Here is a 25808-nt window from a genome sequence, read left to right on the forward strand (position 1 = left end):
ACGGTGCATTTCTCGGCTTTTAAAAAAATGCTATGCGTCGCCAGGCTTTTCATCAGATTCGAGGTGTTACTTCCTTTGCACAGTATCACCTTAAAGCACTTGTTGCAGGCTGCTGAGTTTGCATCTTTTGCTGTGAAGTACAGCCAGACTTTTGACCGCTTCGCCTTGGGCATTTTTAATCTGTAGCTCTGCTCTAAAAGAATGTACGTACCTGGGCCTGCCTACTATCCTCGGAAACGTAAAATGATTGGCTAGACTCTAAAGCGTATCACATCTCAGGGAAAAAAAGCACCGAAATAAAGCACCGAAATGTGCGCTGCTTTTCGGTCTGGTTACTACCGTTTATGTCAGAACCGGTGCCATCATGGCACCGGACACCGGTACCCATCCCTATAATCGTACATTTGATATTTGATTGAATTTTATTGTTTTAGCTTCGGGTTGGCACCTGGGGTGGCCAGTCTGGTTGGGGGGGTGGCCTGTGCCCTCCCAGGCCACCCCGCTGGACACGCCACTGCCTTCCTGCAACATATAGCCATGTACTATAACATATGAAGAAATGTCCAGACTCAAGATTTTTTAAGATCCAGTCAGGCCACTTCTACAAATAAAAGTATAATAGTCAATTTTCCTATATTGCATTAATGCCAGACACACAATTGTCTGTCTCAGGCAGGCCTTCTTTCAACCTGTCCCCTCATGCTGTCTGACATAATGCCTGTATGAAGGTACGGCTTCCACTTGATGTGATGAGACTTAATTGCAAGGTATGTGCAGGCTTTAATCAGCAGACTACAGAAGAAAAAAAAAAACTTAATCGTCTTTCTTTTCCTTGTATGGCTGCTCTAATTCACGTCATCATTTCTTCTTTCTTCATATGCTGTATGCATTTAGAAACAGAGACTGAGATATAAAATTATTGCAATTATTTTGTTTTTTTATGTAGCCCATATTCTTCCTTGATTTGTGCTTGCTTTCATGCAGATTAGAGTATTCTTATATATTAAATCCCTATAATCAGCCACAGCCACATTTTTACCTAATGTTGTAGAAGTGCCTCTCCTCTGAAAACAGCTCTGAACATCCGGACGGGGCTGAAAGACTTTGTGGGGTATTCTCTATGTTGTTTAGCACAAGGACATTGGCAGGGCATCATTTGGGACTCAGTCAAAGGATGCTCACATTTGGACTCTGTCAATCAAAGCCTTTGGGTCCGTGTGCTGTTCCTCGAGTCATTTCTTAGGCTGGAGGTCTGAAACAATTGTTGCACCATGTGGTACAGTAACATTTGCATGGATGCCAGGATGTAGAGTTTCCCTGGAGAACATTGTACCATAACTAGACAATCCACGTACTAAACTTTGCCCATCATTGCATTTAATTTTATATTAATTTTACATACACTGGGTCCACTCACACCTAAGATCCTAAAGTATAAGATTGTGAGAATGCTGGTTTTAGCAAAGACATAAATTAATTTCTGATTGAATGATTTCATCTTTGATATGTTTGATAGTTGGGTAAATATTCACATTTATTTTCTTCTCATTCAAAAAAGAAATTTACATGCATGACAAGCCTGCACTTAAAAATACATACAGAACAGAATTAGGATAAGATACTGGATATATATTGGTCAACCAAAACCTGGTTTGACTGACAGGCTAGGTTGAAAGGAAAGATGTTAAGAAAAATGATTACCTTAACAGGTGAAAGATGCTCACTGCTTCAGCCAGACAGAGGACGCTTACATCGTTAATTTTATTACCTTGTCAAGATGAAATGAAAGAATAAAGGTAGAGAGGAAAAGGAGATTGATCTAGTTTAAGCAGCGCCATCTCAATCCGTATAGAATTCTTCTGTATTACAATTTGCTGTGTCTTGTACTGTTCCATGGCTTTCGGTTTAAATGGAAGACTTTTATAATGCAAATTCAGGCAGGAGTGATAAATCTCTCTCGCTCTCATGTACTGGGGTCCCCTGATGCAAAAAGATGTGTTCTCTCTCACTTTCTTGCATTCACACAGTCGGGCACTCTCTACCCCTCACTCACATTCACCCTACTGCAGCATCGTGTTACACTCGCCCCCAGGCCACATGAAAAATGAATCAGGCCCAGGTGAGGAAGTAGTGATGGGTGGAGTAGGGTAAAAGAGAGAGACTAAGAGAGAGAGAGACCCCAAAAAAGTAATGCTTTGACTTTCCTCAACAGCTTCTAGGTCACTTTAATTTGGGAGGTGATAACACTTGCTCAGTTACCCAGACATGCATGCAGACAAAAGTACACATGCGCACACACACACGCATGCGCGCACGCACACACTCACACACTCACATACAGATACAAAGACACTTCGTCAAAGTGATTTCGGGATGCTGCAAAGTCAACAGATTCTTTGTAAATTCTGGGCCTGCACGTCTATCTGGTTTTTTTTGTTTGGTTGTTTGTTTGGTTTTTTGGTTTTTGGTTTTTGGGTTTTTTTTGTTTTTTTTTTGGGGGGGGGGGGGCTCAACAAGTTTAAAACTGAAAGTCATTTAATATTGTCCTAATGAGCAGCCAATGTCAGCATGTCACTTTTAGACAGTAAATATAAAGATCTGATATCCAGTAAGGCCATGCAGGAATTATGAATTATTCAGTGAGCTTCCAGTTGACTTGGAAAATAAATACATAAATGCCACCTAAAATCTGGGTGGTGTTACCCTCAAACATATTAATAAACGATCAGAGTTTTTTATATTAATTTAGTATCTTAGATCCCTGATGTTCTGCTTGTTTTTCCTCACCAGGGTGAGGTGGTGGACATCCAGTATGGCAGTGTCGATGACCTAAGAAGAGCCAAAGAGACCCTGAACCTCACCAACCAGATTGCTGTTGTCAAACTTGGCAAAATACCTTTACTATACAAGGTAAGATAGAAAGCTCCACAAAGTAATACTCACTATACTGTGCCAATAAAGGTATCAAATGATATGGTCTGAAATGGTAATCCTGCAGGAGGAGAAATGAAATCTTTTGATCTTTAAAAAAGTCCAAGGTATGACTCAAAAATGATTTTCTTGTAATATCAGAGCTTCAAAACAGAGTGTCCTAAATGAAGTACCTTTAACTTGCATGGAAAAGTAGCACACTGCCTTCTGAATCTAAGTGCAGCTTGTTGTACAGGGATTTTATACTCAATAGCACCTAGTCCACGTGGGTTGTCATACATGACTAATTCTTCTGTTTGCCATTACCATACCTAACTTTTTTATCTGCACCTCCTTAGCACAATGACATCTCAATCCATTTGCTTCATGAGCAGTAATATTAGCAATACATTGATTTATTAGGGTTGTTTCTCCTTGGATGTCTGCCACATTCTACTCAAAGCAGTTTTCCCATCAATAAGACGATGACAGGGAAAATATATGTTCCAATCCAGTTAATTAAAACATAAACACATACTAACATGTTAATTACCCTGCTCATTAATATTGTTTCACTTTTCATTAAATCAAAATGAATTCTGTTGAAAAAAATGAAGGCAGCCTCTACAAGGACATAATCAGCAATGAAATTTAAAGTTAATGTAAATGTATTGGATCCATGCATTGCATTGATTACGGCGATACATAAATGCCAACCTTGACGCTACATTGTGTAATGATTAGAATAAATTATGATCTGATAACATGAACTTGCAATACAGATCACTTAGTCACCATATTCATTGTTTTGATTCAGCGGCCAGAAGTCAGTGTATAACAAAACTCTTTGTGCATGCGTTGTGCATTAAACCAATCTAATCTGAAAGAGATCATTAGGTTGGGTTAACAACATGAATATATTTGATAAAAGGGAACTATTGAATTTTATTTAAATTACAGATGTCAAAATTCTGCAGAAAATTGTGTGGATGTATTTGGGAGAATAATGCTTTTACTTTGAGTAAGGTAAAAGATCAAATTTGATGCTTAACTCAATTTGGACAAAAATATATCTGTGCTTGTATTCAACATTTCCAGGAGTTAGATTTTTTTAAGCATTGTACTTTTAACATTCTGGAAAGCCAATGTGGTAAGAAGTTTTTGTAAAGATGATCATTATGTTTTTAGAGTCACTCACAAACTTGCATAACCTCAGACAGAATATACTTTTTCTCATTATTATTCTGCTATAATTGAAGGAATACTTCTGTACTTAATTCCTTTGTTTCAGACATTACACAACTTTTGTATGTTAAGTTATTGATAAATGACAGCCTAATGAGGTATAACAGGAGTAAATGGAAGTTAGCAAGGGAAGGAGAGGAAATGTTCAAAGTCAGGTCACTGTACTTCATCTTGCATTGGCTTGGTTAGACTTCTAAAAATCCATTAACTGAAACAGCTGTCACATGGGACCCCTTCAAGCAACAGGCTGCTGACCCATTTTTTCCTCTTCACCCATAGTTTGTGACAAATATGAGCATGTGTGTTTCATAATGTCTCTATGTACCAGTGGCTGAGAGAAATGATCACTCCTTACGTAGAAGTAGGGAAGGATGATTGATGAGAATTGTACTCTCACTAATGAGTGTGTGACGGTGACTGCAGGGCCTAATGTTACACATGCAGCTTCAGTCAAATTTGACACACACACACTGATGTGCTTATCAGTGTGTTTTAACTTATTTGGCTCCATTAATAGCAGCTAATTTTGGAAAGACATTACTAATTGCATTATGCTCTTATTTCAGTATATTTTCCTACTGTTGCGTATTTATTCCTAAAATCTTTGATATCCAATTATCATAAATTTGAGTTGAGTAAACATTTTTCAGCTTGTGTTCTTCTGATTTTGGTTTTCCACAAATTTTTCTGCTTTTATCATGGACTACAAACTGTGTGTATGTGTGTTGTACATGCGTTTTTGTGTGTGTGTGCATGTTTTGTAAGTGACTGGTCTTAGGAACAGTCACAGAACACAGAACCATTAATTTGCCTTTTGGTGTGTATAAACTGCATGACTTTCGTGTGTATAAAAAATACGTGTATTAAGGGATTTTCATTAAAAGAGGCTGATTTTTGAGTTTGTGTGTGTCTGTGTGTCTCTGAGTCCATGCCTGTGTTGTGTCCCTGTTTTCCAGTGAAGGACAGAGTTGTGATGAGAGTAGAGTGACCGTGGTTGGTGTCACATATTCAATAAAATAGTCATCTACGCTCATAAAAAACAAGGACACTACATCTTCCATGGACAACGATAAAATACTGTGCTACACAGTGGCAGCTGCAGCACACTTCATCTCTCTCAGAAACACTTCTGCATTATTATCAGTGAGGGTGACTACATAAACACAAGTGTAACCTTTGATCAACATGAAAATCAGAAACCCCCTCTCACTGCGTTAATTTTGCTTATATAATAAGAAATAAACTTCAAAAAAATTATTACAAAATCATATCAAAAATCTTTTGGTGTATTGTTTTATTAGATCTAAATTTTGAGTTGTGACTAAACATTAGTCTACACATTGATGAAGGAGGAGATGAAGTACGCCAAAACTGTCAATGAGCATCTCAGGGTTTCTCCACAGCATGCTTTACCGTGATTTCACCCACAGTAATGTTTAATTCTTAATGTTGCTGAATTAATGCTTAATGTTCTGACTTATCACCATCTACTGCATGATAGTGAAGTAAATATTTACTTGAGACAGTGTTTATGAATAAAATAACTATATGAAAAAGGAATCTGGGTTTGCACGTCTTGTCTTAATAGTGATGGTATACACAGATATTTGCTATTTCTGTTTTCATCATTGAATCTTTGTGTTTGTCTAGCTATCCCTACTGTCTGAGTTGGGTTTTGGAGGTGTTCTTCTTTACATTGACCCCTGTGATGGTCCCCCCAGTCGCCACACTTGGCGTCAAGCCTTTAGAGTCACTTTAAACCCTGGAGGAAATCCTGCAATTGGTAAGTGAGCAATTTGTGTTTTTCATGTACATTTTTTTTTTCCGAAAGTTAATTCAGTTTGAGCTTATTTTTGTAGAACTACTTCACAACAAAGGTAAAGGCATTTTATTTTCTAAGGTAAACAATGAACACGATTGGAGAGAGAATTCCTATTATTACACAATTTTTGAGTAAGTACAATGGGAAGGAAGAAATCAGCTTCAAGGGTGGGCAGTCATTTGCCACTGTTGGTAGGTTGGTACTAAGGGCTAGGAGAAGACAGAAAAGGCATGCATCGAAAGGCTACAACCAATGCTTCTTTTAAGGCCGAAAAAGTTCAGAGTTGGCTGAACTTGCTAAATAAGTAGAGTTTACTTTTTACAGTGTCAAAAGTAATAAGTCAGTTAAAAGTACAAGTACAAGTTACATTATAGGCAATATACACCCTTTAAACAAACTTCTCATGTCAATCCATAGGGTTCTCATGTAACAACAAAAAACAGGTTTAATTTTCTGTCAAAGATATTTCAAAACAAAACCAAGTTTTGTTTTGTTTCTTTTGTTTGTTTTTTTGTTTTTTGTCCAAACTACCAATGCCATTATTATTATTATTATTATTATTATTATTATTTCCATTATGTTATTACTTTTTGTGCTTGGTTTTCGGATGTCTGAGGTTATCCGTGAAAGGCATGGATACAAGAGTGTGCACCTAGGAGTGCTCCTATGGTCACAATGGCCTGCCATGTTGTGGTTAGTTGTAGATGTTTGCTGTGTGCCATAGTTGTGAGCTTTTTGTTTGTTTGTTCGCTTTGTTTGTTTTGATTGTCTGTTTTCCAATTTAAAAATTAAAATAAAGCTTATAAAAAAAAGATATTTCAAAATACAAACTAACAACTTTTACAGTATAACGTATCCAACTTGCAAAAAAAAGTAATGTATTTCTCCAAATTAATCAAATGTAATTTGCTGAACAGTCTGACAATAACTGTCAGCTGTCAGTTTGTTTTGAAAGGCTGCTTTTTACCACTTAAAACACATATTCCTGCTATTCTTATCTAGCTAGATACTGATGATAAGTACACAAACTGCAAGCTTACGACATCTGCCTGCATGACCCCTCTGATGGGAAAGCATAAGAATATCAAAGAGAGTGAGGGCATGTCATGGGGTGACATTATGTTCTGATTTACTGAGTATTTCAAAGTCATAGTCTGTGAGCAAAGCCAAGCTGCAGCATGGAACAAATAAACCTACTTAGCATTATTGTGTTAAAACCTACAAATTATATTTATTTAAAAAAAACAATGACAACACATGGTTCAGTTAAACCCCTGCCTTTAAGTAAAGCTCAGTTCAATAACACTTCTCTCTGGATACTGGTCAGTGTTTGAAAATTACCTTGATCTCTGGCAGAGGATTTAATATCTTTTTGACTCTATTCTACTGTATTTAAATCACTCTCCCAAGATGAATGACCTCTCTGACACTGTCTTGTCCCTACTTCCTGTTTTTCTGCCCGGTCTGGTCAATAGGGATATGTCATTACTGCTGAAGTATCTTTAGTCCTTGTAAGAGTCCCAGCACCACAGTGGCAAGACCCACTAGAGCCCCACCAGATGTCTGGGCTGCTGTGTGAGCATGTGTAAGAGTGTATATGTGAACGGGTGTGTTGAGCTGTATATAAGTGGAAGAGAGAGAGACAGATGCTGGCTGTCTGATCTCTCACCAATCGCAATGCTCTCAGGTCCCTTGTGCTAATGCAGCTCAGAAGAACAGAGGATGTGAAAGGACACCTCATTACTCATATAAGCCATACTTTATTCAACTGCAAGAGTCTGCCAAGATTAATATCTGTGTTTTGTTACTCAAAAACATACATTCAGTGAAATTAATAATAAGAAGAAGTGTCATGTGAACATGTTACAACCACGATTTAAATATAAATTAAAGTACATTAATATGCTGATGTTTTCTTAATGTGTGATACTTTTTATTGTCACCGATTCTCAGCAGTGGTCATTTGTTTCATTACCCCCCACATATGTACCACCAGTGAAGTCTTCTCATCAATAAATAAAAGAGTTAGTCAGGGTGCCCTTAAAAATCCATCCGTCCATCCATTTTCTTCTGCTTAACTGGTAAAACTGAAACTTGAACTCCTAATCCTTTATGCTTTTTTAGCAAGGAACCGCATATTGTAACTTGGCAATTTAAGATTTTTGGAAAAAACGCCAAAAACAAATGTAAAGTTATTAACAATTTGCAGTATCCTTCAGTAATACTCTAGGATTGGAAATTTGAATTTACCAAGAATTTCAGTGGGTACCCGACAAAGACTTGACTTAAAAATGTGATGCTAGAGCTTTCTATTTATTTCACATATAGAGAAATAAAGTGAATGGGACATTTTTTGTGTAATTTATTAACACTGGCTTGCATTTTAAAGATCTAAAATTATGATGAAAATACCAAGGACATCTGCACTGCTATTATGCAAGCTGATAAAGTAGTGATTCAAAGGATGCTGTCAAAGGAAAAGAAGAGGTCATGATTCTGTTGTTGACTCCAGGTAACTAATAGGAGGCATTCCCAAGACAGCTAACAAGTTTATTTCTTCTAGTGTGTTTAATACATGTAAGGAAAACTTACATTTGCCATTCTTCCCAGCAGTAGACTTTCACCCCAAGGTCAGACAGTGCAGTCAGAGAAATTGCATAAATGGCCGAGAGCTAAAGCTCAGACTTTACATGCCGCAGAATGCATTTTAATGTTACCATTATGGGATTTGAAAGTTCATGATAGTACAATTCGATAAAAACTGAACAAGTGTGGCTTGTTTGAGTGGGTTCACAGGGGAAAAAGCCCTTTATGTCTAAAAAGAATAGTGCAGATGGCTCCGCTTTACCTAGGCGTGTCTGAACAAAAAACAAGACTTCTGAAGCAAAGTCCTTTGGGAAGATAAGACCAAAGTAGAGATGTCTGACCATAATAGTGCCATGTTTGGAAAAAGAAAAAGAATAAAGGTCTCAACCCGATTTAAATTATGTGTCAGGACATAATGAAAGTGCCCTCCAAAATGAGAGAGACGATAACTTCAAGTTATTTCAACTAAAAGTGGTTCTATAACCTGCTGAATAAGTGGGTCTGCTTAGTCTTGGAAACTTTTTCAAATTGCTACATAATGGCAAAATTCAAATAAGCTGCACTTTTACTTTCACTATTCGTTTTTGTTTGCTACCATCTGTCAGTGCCTTTGTTTTCCTCTGTAGAATGGAGGCTAGTGGAACAACTGGAGTACATGTGGCACTTTTATTTGGAAAGTGTCTAATTCTTGGAGATCATTAAAAAATGGTCAAGATATTTTTTTTTGCCATTTTAACTACATGCAAACCATTTATTACATTTTTTTTGCATATGAAATGGTGTTCTACATAATGAAAAATATCATTATGAATGTGCTTTTGCCATACAAGCAGAATGAGAAGATATTATGCCCTCAATTTTATAATTGTAGTTGGTCTAAAATCTACATAAAACCTTCCGTGCTTGCCGCTAACAATCAGCTGCCTTTCTTTAGTTTTAAATGAATCTTCATGAGGTCAAGATGAAAATTGGATCCATTAGTGCAATAAAGTAACCTGCACCATTATTCCATAAAAAACATCCATTTCTGAAAGACGTCTGTGTTAAAGTGCTCCATCTTCATTACAATATATTACATTTGTTTTTCAATGTCACAAAACTGTAGGGTTGTCTAAAAACATGTCTAACAAGCCTTGAATTTACTGTATCCTAAAGTAAGCATCACTGCTTCTCCTGGTGGTAAGGTGGAGAATGAGATGTAGAATACAACATAATAATAATAATAATAATACCCCGTATAATAATATCCTGAGGTTTCTAGTCATTTCAGGGTGGATCTATCTTTTTCACATGCCCTTATGCTAAGCACTTACAATTTACTGAAATGTAGGCCAGTTTCTTCCCCAAACAGAGGCATATTGTGCCGTTTTGTGAGACTTTTAAAAAGCTGTTGTGGTGCACCTGCTTAAGTTGAAACGCTTTTTTCTTCCCGGCCCTTGGTGTTTTAAGAGCTTTAAAACACACTTGGTTCTCAGTGGTGTCAAAAGTAGCTCCCTTTTCAAATGGAAAAATAAGACACAAGAAGCTGTCAGTGGTGCTTCCCAGTGGAAATGCTGCCAGTGGAAGTGCCTTTTAGAGTAAATGTAATTCCACTGTTTGGAGGGCTCTGTATAATGTTACCCTAGACTTTCCCCCGCCTCTCAGCGTATTGTTTGGACTTTGTTGTCTTCCTCACTCTCTACTCTCTCCTCCTCCTTTCTGAGCTTGTTAATTTGACTCTTCCTAGTAGCTTTGTATCACTGCTATATTGTCTGCTGAGACAGCTACAGCAAATCAAGCTGTATGTACTCTAACACCAGCAGTCTTTCATTCACAGTTGTGGATATTTGTATGCATTCACTGTGTACGTGTGGGTTGTTGAGTGTTGGGACCTTTGAGAAGAACTAATCATTTTATATGCATTAATTTAAAAAAATAGTAAGATGGTTTTAAAATGCTCACCCCTGCTAAGTTTCTTGTTTCGTACTTATTTTCCTTCCATACATGTCTGTTAATGTCACATACTGTAGTACATGAGTGAAAAGAGAAAAAAATCTAGTTGTATGCAGATTCCTGCAGAGCCCACAGTGTTTGCTTAGATATCATCAGCAGGTGTTCGCTGTCAGCTTTACTCCACATTGCTCCAGCATTCATCTAGTTTGATGTGCACCATGCTGCTGTAGCATTCATTTATTCTCTGAAGAGATGCCACAGCTTGGATTTTCTGGCTTGCCATATAACTGTCTTGACACTTGGTATAAAGTTGAACCAGTGCCAACACAAAAATCTGTTCTTATAGAGACACACTCAAATGACTGACTCAGAAAACATTGGCTGCAATGGTGTTTGTGTGGTGTATAAAAGCTTGATTACCTTGACTTTAATTTGCAAACCATAGTTGCAGAGTTTCACTTACACAGTTAATAAACAACATCGTTCGTGGAGCATCTTCTTACTATAATCATTGTAATGTATGCATGTATGTATGCACCCTATCTCATCTTCAACAAATCAGCCAATCTCAGTGAAACTTTGCATGAGCGTCGTAGACATTAGGCAATTATAAACATCTGCATGCTTTTGAAATCAGGAAACAAAGCACTATGAATTACCATTTATAGCTACATTCCAACCAGGTTGGATAAACAGATAAAGGTTAATTTAAAGTATTTTTAATGTGATCTATTTGGTAAAATGTAAGCATGTAAAAGGCTAAAATTTCATTTAAAGGAAAACATGAGCAGTACCTAACTCTTCCTGACATTACAACAGCATTTTAATACGCTTAGGTGAGCTACTGGAACAGGAAGTGGACAAGGAAAAAGAATAGGGAAATGTTGGAAGGCTACTACAGATGTAATCCCAGTGGAAGAAGGTACATGAAGACGATTTGGGAGGTATGAAATTTCAGACATCCAGCATCTAGACTAACAGCAAAATAACTAGTAGCCCAGAGTTCCAACATCCGGAAGGAGAAACTGCTATCATAACTAGAGATTGACAAGGTACAACGCAAACGCTACAGCAAGGGGGAGACTATTTTATACTTTTACTTCCTACATTTTTAAACAAATATCTGTACTTTCTGCTCCTTACATTTTCAAAACAGGCTCTTTTGGGGGGAGTTTTTCTAAACACTAACACATGAAAGAAAATCCTGTTCTTGTATTAATCACAAGGAGATGTTGCATAAAGAGACATGCGTGTGTTAAAAGTAGGACAGTGGTTTGTTTTGTTTTTTGGCACAATACCGGAACGACTGCAGGTGTCTGTAAGTTGCGGTTAGGGTACTCCGGCATCTAGCTAGCCCTACAGAAAAGGAGCGAACATAAGGGGAGTGACTTTTTTTTAAGTGGCTGGTAATTTCAAATGCAACGTTTCTTTTAGCTCAACAAACATCAGCAAACACACAAACATCATAATCATCATAATTTATCATCATTATGACCAAAAATATTTACAAACATAAAAAAAACTCAATAACTCCAAAGATAACTTGGTGTAAATAAACATAACTGAACTTGAATTGGCAAGCTTTCTTCTGCTTAAATACTTAAGCTATCCAAACACACTGTTCTCCTAAGGAATACTCCATTCAATGGGTAAGACTAGACATTACAATCATAATTATACACTTATGCTACTCTTTGCCAGCTCTTTACCTCCCCTTTCACCCCCCCCCCCCCTTCCTGTGACATCAGCAGTAAACAGGAAGCTATAAATACAGGAAGTGAGGGCACACTTCCTCCTTTTGTTCCTGAAACACAGGTAAGTAAGGTGAGTTCAAACAAAGTAAAGTGGACAAACTAACAGTTGAAATAAATAAAATGTTAACTTAATAAACTTGTCAAAGATGATTTAAACCAAGATGTTATACTAAGTAATCTTTAAAAGTGCAAAGCATAAACAAATTTGGGATAATAAACGTTTGCAAACTACAGAATAAGTTTAAATAAAGTAATCAAAACAAGAATGTTAACTAAGAATGACACGCCTTAAATCTGGGCAAATGGTGTTCTCACCCACTTTGTCACAAGAAGAGAGGTTAGATTTAGGACTGCTCAGTGGGATGTGATAAACTGGAAGGCTGCATGAAAATCCTCTGCGGTTTAGTGCAGGATAAACCGGTTAGTTCGCTGCACTGTGATGGATTTAAAGTAACAAACAGTGTGTGACTGGTGCACAGTGGCTGTGGCTTCATGGTCAGAGTTGGGTTGGGTTACCTCAATTGTAGCAGAGATTCATGATTTTTCAGCTGATGATGCTTAGATTCATTCACTGAATTCCACCTTCATACCAACTCTATACCATCTAGAACAGGAGTGGCCGAGCCGCATTCGGCTCTTTGCCTAGTTTCATGCGGCTCTTACGTTCATATCAAAGTTTGTGTTTTGGGGTTTTTTTGTGTTGTTGTTGTTGTTGTTTTAAAATGTGCGCGTTTGCTTTGCTTGAGTTCAATATGGTATTTTCATCAAATGCGCATGTGTGTGAGATGAAAATACCACAAGGTTTCCCAGTAGTGGCAAGTTCGCCCTCAAAATGGCAGGGAAAAAATGCACAGCAAAACGAAAATATGAAGATGAACACAGCACATTTTTAACAGAGTGGGAGAGTTTATATGTTTTTGTTGAACGCAATGGCAAGCCATTCTGTCTTATATGTCAGACATCATTAGCGCATTTCAAAGTTTCAAATCTTCAGTGCCACTTCAGCTCACTCCATGCTAACATTGACCAGGAATTTCCAAAAGGGACTGAACTTTGCAAGCACGAGTTGGCCACTTTGAAAAGTCAGGTAGAAAAGCAGATACAGTTTTTCCAAAAGTTTACGAAGCAGTCAGAGACCATAACGCTCACATCCTATCAGCTGGCTTGGAACATTGCACGGGCTAAAAAGCCATACAATGAAGGGAAGTTCGTTAAAAAATGCCTCAGTGACGTTGTTGAAATCTTGTCTCCTGAAAACAACAAACTAAAAAGCATGGTATCAGACGTCCAACTGTCCCGCCACACTGTTGAACACAGAATATTGGACATTAACACGGCTATTGAATCACAGTTGCACTCTGACCTTCGAGCATGTGAGTATTTTAGTGTCGCATTGGATGAGAGTTGTGATATACAAGACAAGCCTCAGTTGGCAATATTTGCAGGGTCTGTGTCAAACGATTGTGTGATCAAAGAAGAACTCCTGCATATTGTGCCATTAAAAGACAGAACCAGTGGCATAGATGTGAAAGAAACCATGATGGCTGCATTTGAAAAAGCAAATCTGCCCATAACGAAATTAACTGCAATAGCCACGGATGGAGCACCAGCCATGATGGGATCTGTGAACGGGCTTGTCGGGCTGTGCAAAGCTGACCAAACTTTTCCTGAGTTTTGGAATTTCCATTGCATCATCTACATGGAGCAACTCGTGTCTAAATCATTTAATTTAGATAACGTCATGAAGCCTGTGATGGAAATCGTCAACTACATCCGCACACATGCGCTTAATCACAGGCAATTCAAGAATCTCATCGCTGAGCTGGACCAAGGGCTTCCAGGTGACCTGCCGCTGCACTGCACTCTGAGGTGGCTGTCAAAAGGTCAGGTACTCTCTCGCTTCTTTGAGCTTTTGGATGCCGTGAAACTGTTTATGGAAGAGAAGGACAAGGACTATCCCAAGCTCTCGGACCTCAAGTGGATTATGGATCTGGCCTTTTTGGTCGACATGCTGTGTCACTTGGACAGACTGAACCTGACCCTGCAGGGTAAGTTAAAAATGCTGCATGACCTGGTGCAAAGTGTGTTTGCACCAAACTGAAGCTGTTCAAGACGCATATTCAAAAGGGAGATTTAACGCATTTTCCCACTCTGCTAAAAGCCAGCGGGCAAGTCGCCAGCGCCGCCCTGAGTAAGCAAAGAGCCAGATATGCAACGCTGGTTGAAAACTTGCACGAAAGCTTCGTGACCCGGTTCCATGATCTACAATTGAAAAGGCCACAGATTACGTTTCTCGTCGACCCATTTAATGCAGAGACCGGCTGTTTGAAAGTCCTGCTAGTCACAGATGAAGCTGCGGCTGAGTTGGAGTTGATCGATCTTTGTGAGGAGGACCAATTGAAACCTGCTTTAAGGGAAGGGACCATTGAGTTCTGGAAAGGTGTACCAATGGAAAAATACCCCAATGTCAAATGGGCTGCGCTTAAGATACTGTCAATGTTTGGGTCAACATACGTCTGCGAGTCTGTTTTCTCTACCCTAAAACATGTGAAATCAAAGCATCGATCTGTTCGTACTGACACTCATGTGAAAGAATTGCTTCGATTGGCAACAACGGAATACAAGCCAGATTTGAAGAGGACTGTTCAAGGCAAGGAATGCCAGATGTCCCACTAAACATCATGCATTGTAAAAGAAAAATGCTATTGTAGATTATTATATTTTTGTTTGTGGACTTGGTTGAACTGAGAGTTTGTGTGTGTGAGACAGTGCACACAATGTTCATTGTTGAAAGTGACTGGCCTGTGGTTTTAGTACTGTAGGAGTCCATTTCTGTCATCATGTTGGTGTGTGACATTTACAATAAATCTGGCTGAGCAGAGATGTGTGTATTTTTTGTGCGTGCGTGTGTGAGAGAGAGGGAGGAAAGGATGGGTGATGTCCATGTGTGCCCATGTGTATGATGTGGCTCTTTGTGGTAACACAGTAAAATAAAAAAGTGGCTCTTGGTCTCTGACTGGTTGGCCACCCCTGATCTAGAAAAACACAGCATAAAGTCAGTGTAGAGGATGGAAATCAGCCAGAACAACTCATGAAACATCTGCTGACATTTTGCAAATCTACAAAGAGCAACAGGTCAGCTGATCACAGCCTATACACAAAGAAAATCTACTGGAGCTCACAATAGAAATTATTTAGAGTTATGATTCTTTTCCTCATACTGAGCCACTACAACTAATTTAAGGGTTCCTCCACTTGCTAAATCCCACTTTAACCCCTAACTATATATATTTTCCTGTTTAGAAGCAACGTCACCCTCTATAATGTAGGCAACAGAAAAGAGATAATTTTATTTTCATTCTTCAGATTCAAGCAGAGTATAAGTAGAATAAAGAAGGTTAGCCTAAAGTTTGTATTTCCATCTACTGATATTATTTTATCGTTACATTAACATAGTACAAGGTCCAGTTAGCTTTGTACAAAAATAGAGACATCCTCCAAAGGGCTACTTTTTACTTTCTTGCTTTGAGGACATTTCCGAGCCTATACTTTCTTATTTGTACTTGCATAAATAACATGAATCAGTACCTGAACTTTTACTGGTGTATTTTTTAACAGTATTTGTACTTCTACAGTACAGAAAGTCTGTACTTTTGCCAACTCTGGTTATCTGTGATCTTAACTAGGTTATTATTTGTTATCAAATCAGAATTAGAGGCATCCTATACCCCAACAAGACACTGACCAATATGTTTTATTTCTACGAGGGTTGATTTTGTGGAACTAAAAAAGATAACCAGGGGCTAACTTTCTGAATAAATGATAAACAGCAGTATGCAAATGTTAAGTTTACTATTATTAGTGCAATGATGTTGAATAATATTGCTGAAACCCATTTTCAACCTGTCTTGCTGAATTGAAACTAAATGCTATATCAGTCTGAGTGCATTCTTCTTCAGAGCTGACCTTAAAAACAACCTTGTTTGAAGTGATAATGATAGCATTGATTTCTCGATAGTGAAATCATAATGTTTTACTTACTGAACAGGTTCTGTCTGGATATATAGTCAGGGTTTTGGCACCAGTGGTGGTACAAATAAGTATTTTTGACATTGTTCTCTTAATTTCAACAATGAGGCAATCTGCATGAAAGGCATGCCATGCCCAAGACTCATATGAGAGCAGACCACAGGAGGGAAACAGACACTGTGTTCTTCCTTTGTGAGGAAAAGAGAAAAATAATTGTTTCTGGCACCTTTTTCTGCCAGACGAGTCATGTCTTTTGCCAAGCTGTTGCCTCTGGTAGTGAGGCAATTTCCTCTGTCTTTTTAATGTAGCTGCCATGCGTGCAGTTTTTCTTTCACAGATTTATTTCTGGATCCCCTTGCTGTGATAAACAAATGAGCACTGCTGGTCATCGGCTTATGATTGTTCTCCATTATGAGTTCACTTTGATATTTCAGTATACACTACTGGTTGTGCATATGGCTACGATTCCATAATTGTGTTAAACTTTAATATGTAGCAATTCTTACTCTGCAGTCCTTATGTTGCCAAATATAGTATATTCAAACCATTGCACTGTGTTAATTTTTGAACTGTTTGACACATGGGTCATTTTTACAGCATCCCTTGGGTTATTTAGACACCTGCTGGATTCAAATGAACCCAAGGAATGGAAATGTAGTCATTAACATACTGATTCAGATACAAGGTGGTAGTAAGACATCAATTCCCCCCCTTTCACTGACCAAATATAGCAACGTTAATTTAAAAACTAAAATGGAAAGACACAATGGCTGTCATCTGCATCAAGATTTTCATACTTAACTGTAACTAAAAAACAAACAAACAAAAAACTAAACTAAAATTAGGGTGTACCTTACAATATAGCGCCTTGAGGCAACTATTGTGGGATTTGGCACTATATAAATAAAATTTAACTGAATTGAACTAAATTGAATTGAATTCTGGTTGCAGAGGCAACTGTCTGTATGTACTAATATCCATGCACCTCAGTGTTGAAATAAAATTACCTCGGTACACACACACTTTGTCTAGTACTTTAGGTTCTAGTTGGTTCAACAACATTTGCTAGAAGTCAATGAATTCTTTAATACTTGATGGTTTCTAGTTGTAGCCACACCTCTATCAGGAAATTATATTCATAATCTTCCTTCCACTTTCACTGCCACTGTGTAACTATGTGGCATTACTATGATATCTGACTGGCAAGAGATACAGTTATCACTTAAAGTATTCGCGTAAGTTTGGATTAGAAAAAAAACATTAATCACAGCTCTGCAACATACCAACAACATGAAGTATCAATACTTACTATAAGTACTAAAATGGTACACTCATACATAACGGCTTACTCTATTGACATAGAATGGTGCCACTGACTGGGAGGTCCGCAATCATGTAGTATTTTCACTATATTAATTTCCATTAAATTACACAGGATGACACAGTGGTTTAATAATCTCTCATTCTACTGTTCTGTTCCATTTTTATAAAAGAAATTAGATTTCTTATGGTCAGAGTTCATATTGAGACTTAATTTATGATCATAAAATGAAACAGAGTGCTGAAAGTTGGTTTTTCATCAAATGGTCTACTGTTGGGTAATAAAATAGAGCACTGAGCTTCTGTTTCTAAAACTGTTTTTCAGGTGTTAATACTAAGGATTGAACTGCTGGGAATAGCAGTAAGCACCCAATCAAGTCAAGCTTTACAACAAATCACTTCAATTTTAAAGACAATTTAATCAAGATCACAACTGGTGTTAGTCCACGCAGTTCTCATCCTGCTCAAAATCAGGGTATTCTATACTGAGCACAACAGTGTCTGACCTCCCATCTTGTTTCAAGGTTAAAAACAAACCTTTAGTGAGTTCTCATCAGGAATGAACTCACATGGTTTTCAAGAGAATGCACTTTTGCTTAGAGTTGCTGTATGCATTACACACAGTTGGCTGTTTAGTGGGACATTGCTGAACAGTTAAATGTTGGTACAACAGCGATAGCATTTACATCAGTGCAACCTGAATTATGCAAGGAGGATAAAATTTCTCATAGATCTCCTTATGATTTATTAATATCTGGTTGCAGATTGGAATGGAGGGCACATTAGGGTACATATACAGATATCTACCTGGGACAGGTAACCCTATCCAAGTTACCATTTCCAGGATGGTAAACTGGACCTTTAGCCTTAATGTTGAGTGGCCAGATCTTGTTATTCCCCTTCAGCTGACTCCTCAGGACTTAAATGGTAAATGGCTTGTATTTGTATAGCGCTTTATTTAGTCCCTAAGGACCCCAAAGCACTTTACACGTTCAGTCATCCACCCATTCACACACTGGTGATGGCAAGCCACATTGTAGCCACAGCCGCCCTGGGGTGCACTGACAGAGGCGAGGCTGCCGGACACTGGCGCCACCGGGCCCTCTGACCACCACCAGTAGGCAACGGGTGAAGTGTCTTGCCCAAGGACACAATGACCGAGACTGTCCGAGCCGGGGCTCGAAACGGCAACCTTCTGATTACAAGACGAACTGCCAACTCTTGAGCCATGATCGCCCCTGTGTTACTCTCTGTAAGTACACTTTTCCAGTCCAAATGACATCCCAGTGTTGTTGTTGTAGATCCTATTGGTGTGGATCAGTGAATCAATGTCTTGGTCACGCCTGTCATACAGCTTGATGTAGTTCATATGCAGGAGGTGGCTAATGTTTCCTCCATTTCGTCAGTATCTGTATCCAGTATTGTTAATGATCATCTGAGGGGGTTCAGGCCTATGCATAAGAGCAGTGGTAAAACATGATCTCCTTGATAAAGCCAGCACTTGAAGACAATTTATGCAATTTGCTTAAAGTTGACCTCTAGCATTGTGTGTGTAAGAGAGAAAGACATAACACTCTCTCTATCTGTACATCCAATAGCTCAAATGAAAGAGCAGGATGCTAATACATAGAAACCTGAGCTATAAATGTAAACTGTAATCAGTGTTTTTAATCATGCTACAAGTACACCGAGTGTACAGCCCTCAGTTCATTGAGCTACTAGGATCTGCCTCACATCCTCAGATTCTCTGGTATAATCCTCTCTTGCTGTCACAACAGCTAAATCTGCCACCTGTGTCATACACGATCCTATTATCTTCCTTTTACAATCTAAACACCACTAGTAGTGCCTGACATGTTGCAAAGATAGACAGGTACATCCTATTTGAAATTCCTGTCACACTGGCTTTGCTGAACTTTGCCTTCCAGCCTATTTCACAGCTGATCCATCATGCATGTCAAGTGTGTGTGTTTAACCCTCTAAAGGACATCATTGGCCTTCATTACACTACTTCCTGTCTCCCGAAATGCTTTCCTTTCCAGCTTTAATGTGATTCTGGTGTGTAAGGGTTTGTGTGTGGGGGTGGATATTTGGAGGATGTTGAATGTGCAGCAGAGCTTCAAATTGGCTCTCCTTGCCTCATGTCAAGAGTTGCAGTTTTTTGAGGTAATAGACATGCAAATGTGTGTATATTCCAGGCGGCGTCGCATCTCAGCACTCCGTCAATAACATTATGGAAATGTGCTGTGTTTTTTTTTTTTAGGTCTCACTGTTTGAGTTGGATAACAAGGTAGTCCAATGAGCCTGTTAGCACACTGACAGTGACAGAATGAGGCGTTTTTGATACACACCGTGTATCACAGCAAGAGTGAGAGATCCAAAGAGAACGATATACTGTAAATGCATAAAGAAATGAGCAAGAGAGGTGGAAAGAAAAAGTGATCAAAGTTCTACACTCCTTTTCTCATTTTACTTTATTCAACAAACGGAACATGTGCAAGCACATTCCGTGTTCTCGGCTGTTTTAACTGTCAGCGTTTCCATTTGTGAGACTTAATAGCTTATCAGTTCCAACATCATACAGCAGTATGACTTCACTCCTTGCTTGCATAATTGAATTTTTATATATTCCAGTTTATTTCTCACTCAAGTATGCATTTACTTTACCACAGCATCTGAGACTCACATAAAAAAGAATGGTGTAAATGGTGTTTATAGAGCTTAGCCTTGGTCCTGTTGATTTTCTGATTTAATAGGGTGACAAATAGAGATGTGGCTTATGTGGAGCATGTTTTCTTAATTGCATTGGCATAATTATTGCCATTCTCAAGACAATTTCTCTGCCTGAAGATTTTTTTTTTTGTGCAGTTTTGATGTGCATGTGTGTAAGAACAGAGTCCAGTGGGAAATTTGAACATCTGTGTCTCGCTGCCTCGCTAAGCCCAGGAGAGTTCAGAAAATAGATGCTTTGCCTATAAGGATTCTGCTTCAGCAGGTATAATATCAAAAGGGGAAAAAATATGTAACATATGCTTTACCTGGAAGTTACTTGCTTATTTTTATGTGCATGTAAAACTCATTTACTCATTAACCTATATTCCATAACCATGTTTTTTTTCCTTTACTACAAAATCAACTATTAAAGGGTTTTCCTGTGGATATCAGATTGTCACCTTCTAAAATGTTTTTCTGCTCTTTGAGATATCAGAAAAAGACTTTCAAAATCATTCATACACTACTTCCTGATTTGCCACTACAATTTTTAAGGATTATGTTTATGTACCAAGTCTACTTTTTTCAGCTTTTGTAGGCTGTGCGCTTGCAGAGAAGCTCAAACTAAATCAATATGTGTCTTGGGGGTACTGAGAAAAAGTCAGTCAGCATAGTCAAATATTGTGTGATATTTGTCATTAATTTGAATGACCAGGAGTATTTGTTGTACTCTGTGTCAAAACATCCACAGGAAAGACTAAGGTGCAAGGATTGAAGTCTGTCTGTCTTAGATTCAGGCTCTTAAAACCTTATGCCTGCATTCCGTGACAACAAATTTAGTTTTGTATGCTGAAAAAATATTTATTAAGTAATAAAATAATAGCTGAGTAGACTGAGCTTTCGCCTGACAGATTGCTCAGTCTATTGATGTGTTTGGTTGTTTTTGAGGTTTAAAAAATAAAGTTTTATGGGCTACATTCAGATTAATCAATCACAAAAAAAAGTTGGTTCTTTAGCTCAATAATGAATAAAGATCAGCATGAGAAAAGTGAGACAGCAATGACATAAATTTGATACTCTCGCAATTACTCTCTGGAGCTATTGTTCTCATTTTCTTAGTCAGTAGTCTAGTAGCATGCATGCCTCTCCTTCATTAAATTTTGTCCTGCCCAGCAAACAGCCTACACTGAATGGCTAAAAGCCCTGAGCAGCATCAGTAACCAAACCTTCTATATTTGCTGTAGTGTCCTCTCCTGGGCAAATGTAGCTGTTTTCTGTTCTTGCTTCTTGTCCCTTCTTTGTCCTTTTTGGCCATTGCAACTTTCAGTTGATTGAGTGTAAGATGGAAACTTAAGTCTGGGGGAATTGCAAAGTTGTGTTATTCAACACATAAATGCATTCCTGTTTGAATGTGCAATTGTGAAGGAGATGATTACTGACAGGAGTGACAGCTGTCAAAGGCATTTTCTTTTGTCTACTCCCCACTTCTGTTCTTTCACATTAGGCATTCTACCGTGTTGCTGCCTGACATTCAGGTCACTGCATTTTATGCTTTCTATAGTCAAGGATATCAAATATGTCCAGAAATGTCGCTGTGCTATATGGGGAAGATTTTTCTTGTTTTCGGTTAGGTTTAGGCCACAAAGGAGTTTGGTTAACCATATCAAATGTCCCGATTTGGTCAAAAGTAAAAGCTACTTTTTCTTGCAGGGTTTTCTATTATTATTTAGTCTTCTCTCTGACAAATTTTTAATTACGTGTGTAGTTTAATTCTGTATTCTTTATAGACTTTCCTTATAGGTATTTGATTTCTTGTAGTGTCCTCTTACATCTTGTTGCCAAGTTTTCATCTGTGCTAGTTGATTTCCCATTTAGTTACTTTCTGTTTTGGTAGTTCTCAGTTTTTTGTGTCTTGCTGTTAGTTTTATGCTTCCTTTGTTATTATCTTAATTAGTTTCTGCTATATTATCTTCTTTAGTATAGGATACGTTGGGAAATTTAAGCCAAGCTTAAGTCATACCATAACTTAACCAAAATGTTTTTAATTTTGTTAAGCGCACTTTAACTATGAACATTAGACTGTTATAATAAAATCTGCTTCTTGTCCAGTTGTTGCTTTTCATGAACACAGATTTATATAAGCTCTCTTAATCCGGATTATGAACTATATTAATTGATCAAAGTGCTTTCAAGGTTTTGATTAATTCACTTTCCATTGTTGTATAGCAGCATTATTACTGCCTTTAGCCTTCATCACAAATCAATTTTTAATTTGGGTCAGCTGGGATGAGCGATAGAGGGAGATCATTTTATTTTACAGGAATCACAGAAATTATACAAATTGCAGGATCACTATCAAGCAGGCGAAACTGAAAAATAAGATATGTAATATACAATTTTCTTAGGCAATGAGACAAATTTACCAAGTGTGATAAATTATTATAATCCTGCAATTATAGGGTGATCTACTAACTGCGCTATGATTTATATAAAATCACTTTAGTAATAACCAGCATTCTATCAAGAGCAGTGCACATTAGTGGCTCAGAAACAAGTAGACCCAATGAGGAATGTGAAGGATAGAGTGACACTGGCCTACTAATCAAAATAATACAGTCTAAGCTCACGTTTTACGCTTGTGTTTCTCTCTGACAACAGCAAAGCAATTCTTACTATTTTGTCATTTTTCAGATGCAGTAAAAACTGAAATCGCAGTATGCAGAAAACTGATAAAATGTTATTTTGCAGTAAAAATGTAGGAAAAAATGTGGGTAAGATCAGGTTAGGCCAGTGCAAAATGCTGCAGGTGAAGAAAAAGGAAGTGAAACTAGGCTGAGTTAATATGCTTAAGGGAATATTAAGTAACAAGTGTTTTCCGATAAATTTGGCTGCTCTCTCCTTCACAGTTTGTCTCCTTTTGCACCTCTGGACTGTTTCCAGCACTACTGCTTTTATGCTTCAAGGGGCTGTGCACTGTGAATTTGACAGGGGTCAAACTGTCAATATGGACTTGCAATTTCCTGAGTCTGTTATCGTGTGCCAACAAGCAATGAACTGAACATTTTTGGCCTCATCAACCTAATTACCGAATACCACTGGCTCTGCTGACAAGATCTGGTTGCCTTTTTCTTGCTAAAATAAAATTCAAGTTAAAGGGTTAACATTTTCATAGAATGGAGATCCAGTATATATCATGGATACACAAATATAAGTAGGTGGAATCGGACCACCGGTCTAAAACAATGCAGAGAAGTACACAAGATGACAACCTTGAAGGCGCAAGCTCATTTTTTCTGTCCTGTTTTCAGTGTTTACTTCCTCTAAAGATGTGCTTGAACTAATAAACAGTTCAATTAATTGCTAGAGTTGGTAGTTTATTTTAAAATTTGTGTTGTTAAAGTAATAGAATACTGATGGATTGAAAGTCCTGAAATTATTACATTTAATAAATAGTCCTGAGGAATCATGTGTTATATATATACCCATTGTAGTTTAGTTTATAAGCTAAGGCAGCTTTTCATAGCACTTCGAAATTATATGATGATTGTCGACTCTGTTAACCCCATCGGGATTGTCCAGCACCCAGGCCCAGTTAACTATGGATTTACAGGGTACAGAGCTGATGTTTTGCAGTCACACAAACACAACTGAAATACACACATACAGAAACACACAAGGAGAGAGAGAGAAAGAGCGAAAGCATCCTTGTGTAGGACACTTAACCTCACAGCCCAACCGAAGAGAGAAAAGAGGATCTCCCCATTGGAGTTGAACAAAGTCTGTCAACTCAAGACAGTTTGTGTTCATTCCTTTCTCACTCATTTCCCCTGTCTGTCAATGTCATTACGTCTTTTTTATCTCTCACATTTTCTTTCTCTCCATAAGCAGCTTTAGAAGTTCCACTGTGCACTGAAGCCAGTGGCAGAGAATGGCTTTCCTGTGGGTTGTGGGTTAGACTAACAGTTCACCACAGTATAATGTAGTCCATACAGTAGCCATTGCAAGGACGAAGGTGCCACTCATGCCACCTTGTGAAACAGAAACATGACATGTATTTGTTTACTTGCGTCATTTGAAAGGATTTGTAGTTTGAACATAAAAATAAATAAAATAAATAGAGTCTGTTCTAGAATATAAACATGCATAAACAAACTTAAATTATTTTCAGTTCTAGCAAATAAAGCATTTAGCAAGATACATAACATGCTAATGTCAATGTGCCGTAATCACAGCTAACAAGCTGATTTATTGAATGCAGATAAAATAGCATTAGCATTCAATAAATGCATGTGGACTGTAAGCCTATACAGCTCCACGTAACCCTAGTATGGTGGTGACTTTGCTTCATTTCCTGCTGAGAAATATAATTCCGGGACATAACCTCTTTATTAACATCTCTGCACAAGGAATAATATACGCTGTTGGCATCTGATGACTTCTGACTGGCTTCGTATCTTGTTATCTTTCCTCATGTATATGGAAAGGAGACCTCTGTCATGTTGATTCTATTTAAGCCTTTGTGTATGCATTATACAAATATACCAGTCAGCTACAATGTTAAAAGTGCCTGATAATTGCCTTTGTACCACCTACACAATTATTTAGAGACTAAGTTGACGGTCTCAGTTCACATCAGACAGTGTTGTTTCCACTGAAGGTGTGCTTGGTCTGCAAGAATGTGATGAGTGGTACATATCAAAGTATCGCGGTATCATAGTATACACAAATAACAAAAATGCTGGTTTGTCATTGGTGGTTAACTTTTCAAATTAAATGGATTTAGATAGTCTAGTTGTGTTGTTTTTGTTTATTTTTCCCTCTAATTAATTAAGTCAATTAACATTTACCAATTGTAAGACCAAGGAACAGTCCTGATGTCTTCTAGTTTGTCACAGGCATCTCAGTGTTTTGAGAAAATGGAACATTCTCACTGTCGACATGTCAGTGAGTGATAAGCACAATGCCATAACTGCCTTTTGGCTCTGCATCGCATCAGAACTGAAGAACATGTAAAATGGTGGGCTCGGATGTCCTTTAGCAGGATGAACTGAATGTCTCTGAGTCTAGGAGAGTTTGTATGCCAGTAAAAAACACTCTCACTGGAGCAAGTGAAGGCACACAGCAGTAGCTGAAGTGGAAGTAATCTCAGCACACTGTGAGGATGAGTAGGTGTCCCTTTGTTGTGTACTTCATCCACTTAAGAGAGGTTCAGTAGTTTCCAAACTTTGTACATCTCTGATAAATACTCTAATAGATCCACAAAGTACTCCTTGTAGAGTCGATCCTGATTTTTCTCAAGATCGCTGTGAAAACATCACTGCACATTTCCAAATTAAATACATTAGCTGGTTCATCATCATCAAAGCATATTTGAAAACAACAAAAAATGTATTTAAACAACTAAAGTATGTACAGTTACTTATATATTAAAGGAAGAATTTGATTTCAGGTGTACAAAGTATTAAAGGCATCTTAATAAAATGTCAAGAACTAACTTA

The 25808-nt window shown here is 37.9% G+C and overlaps 1 protein-coding gene across 1 annotated transcript in view; it reads left to right on the forward strand.

Annotated features, from left to right (window-relative positions):
• LOC134621242 (inactive N-acetylated-alpha-linked acidic dipeptidase-like protein 2) overlaps positions 1-25808 on the forward strand; it is a 272732-nt gene that overhangs the window by 50504 nt on the left and 196420 nt on the right. Inside the window, exons 5-6 of the mRNA XM_063467671.1 lie at positions 2791-2910; positions 5806-5938. Coding sequence (XP_063323741.1) covers positions 2791-2910; positions 5806-5938 — 253 coding nt within the window. The remainder of the gene's footprint in view (positions 1-2790; positions 2911-5805; positions 5939-25808) is intronic.

The sequence above is a fragment of the Pelmatolapia mariae genome, linkage group LG23 (genome assembly GCF_036321145.2).
Source record: "Pelmatolapia mariae isolate MD_Pm_ZW linkage group LG23, Pm_UMD_F_2, whole genome shotgun sequence".
NCBI lineage: Eukaryota > Metazoa > Chordata > Actinopteri > Cichliformes > Cichlidae > Pelmatolapia > Pelmatolapia mariae.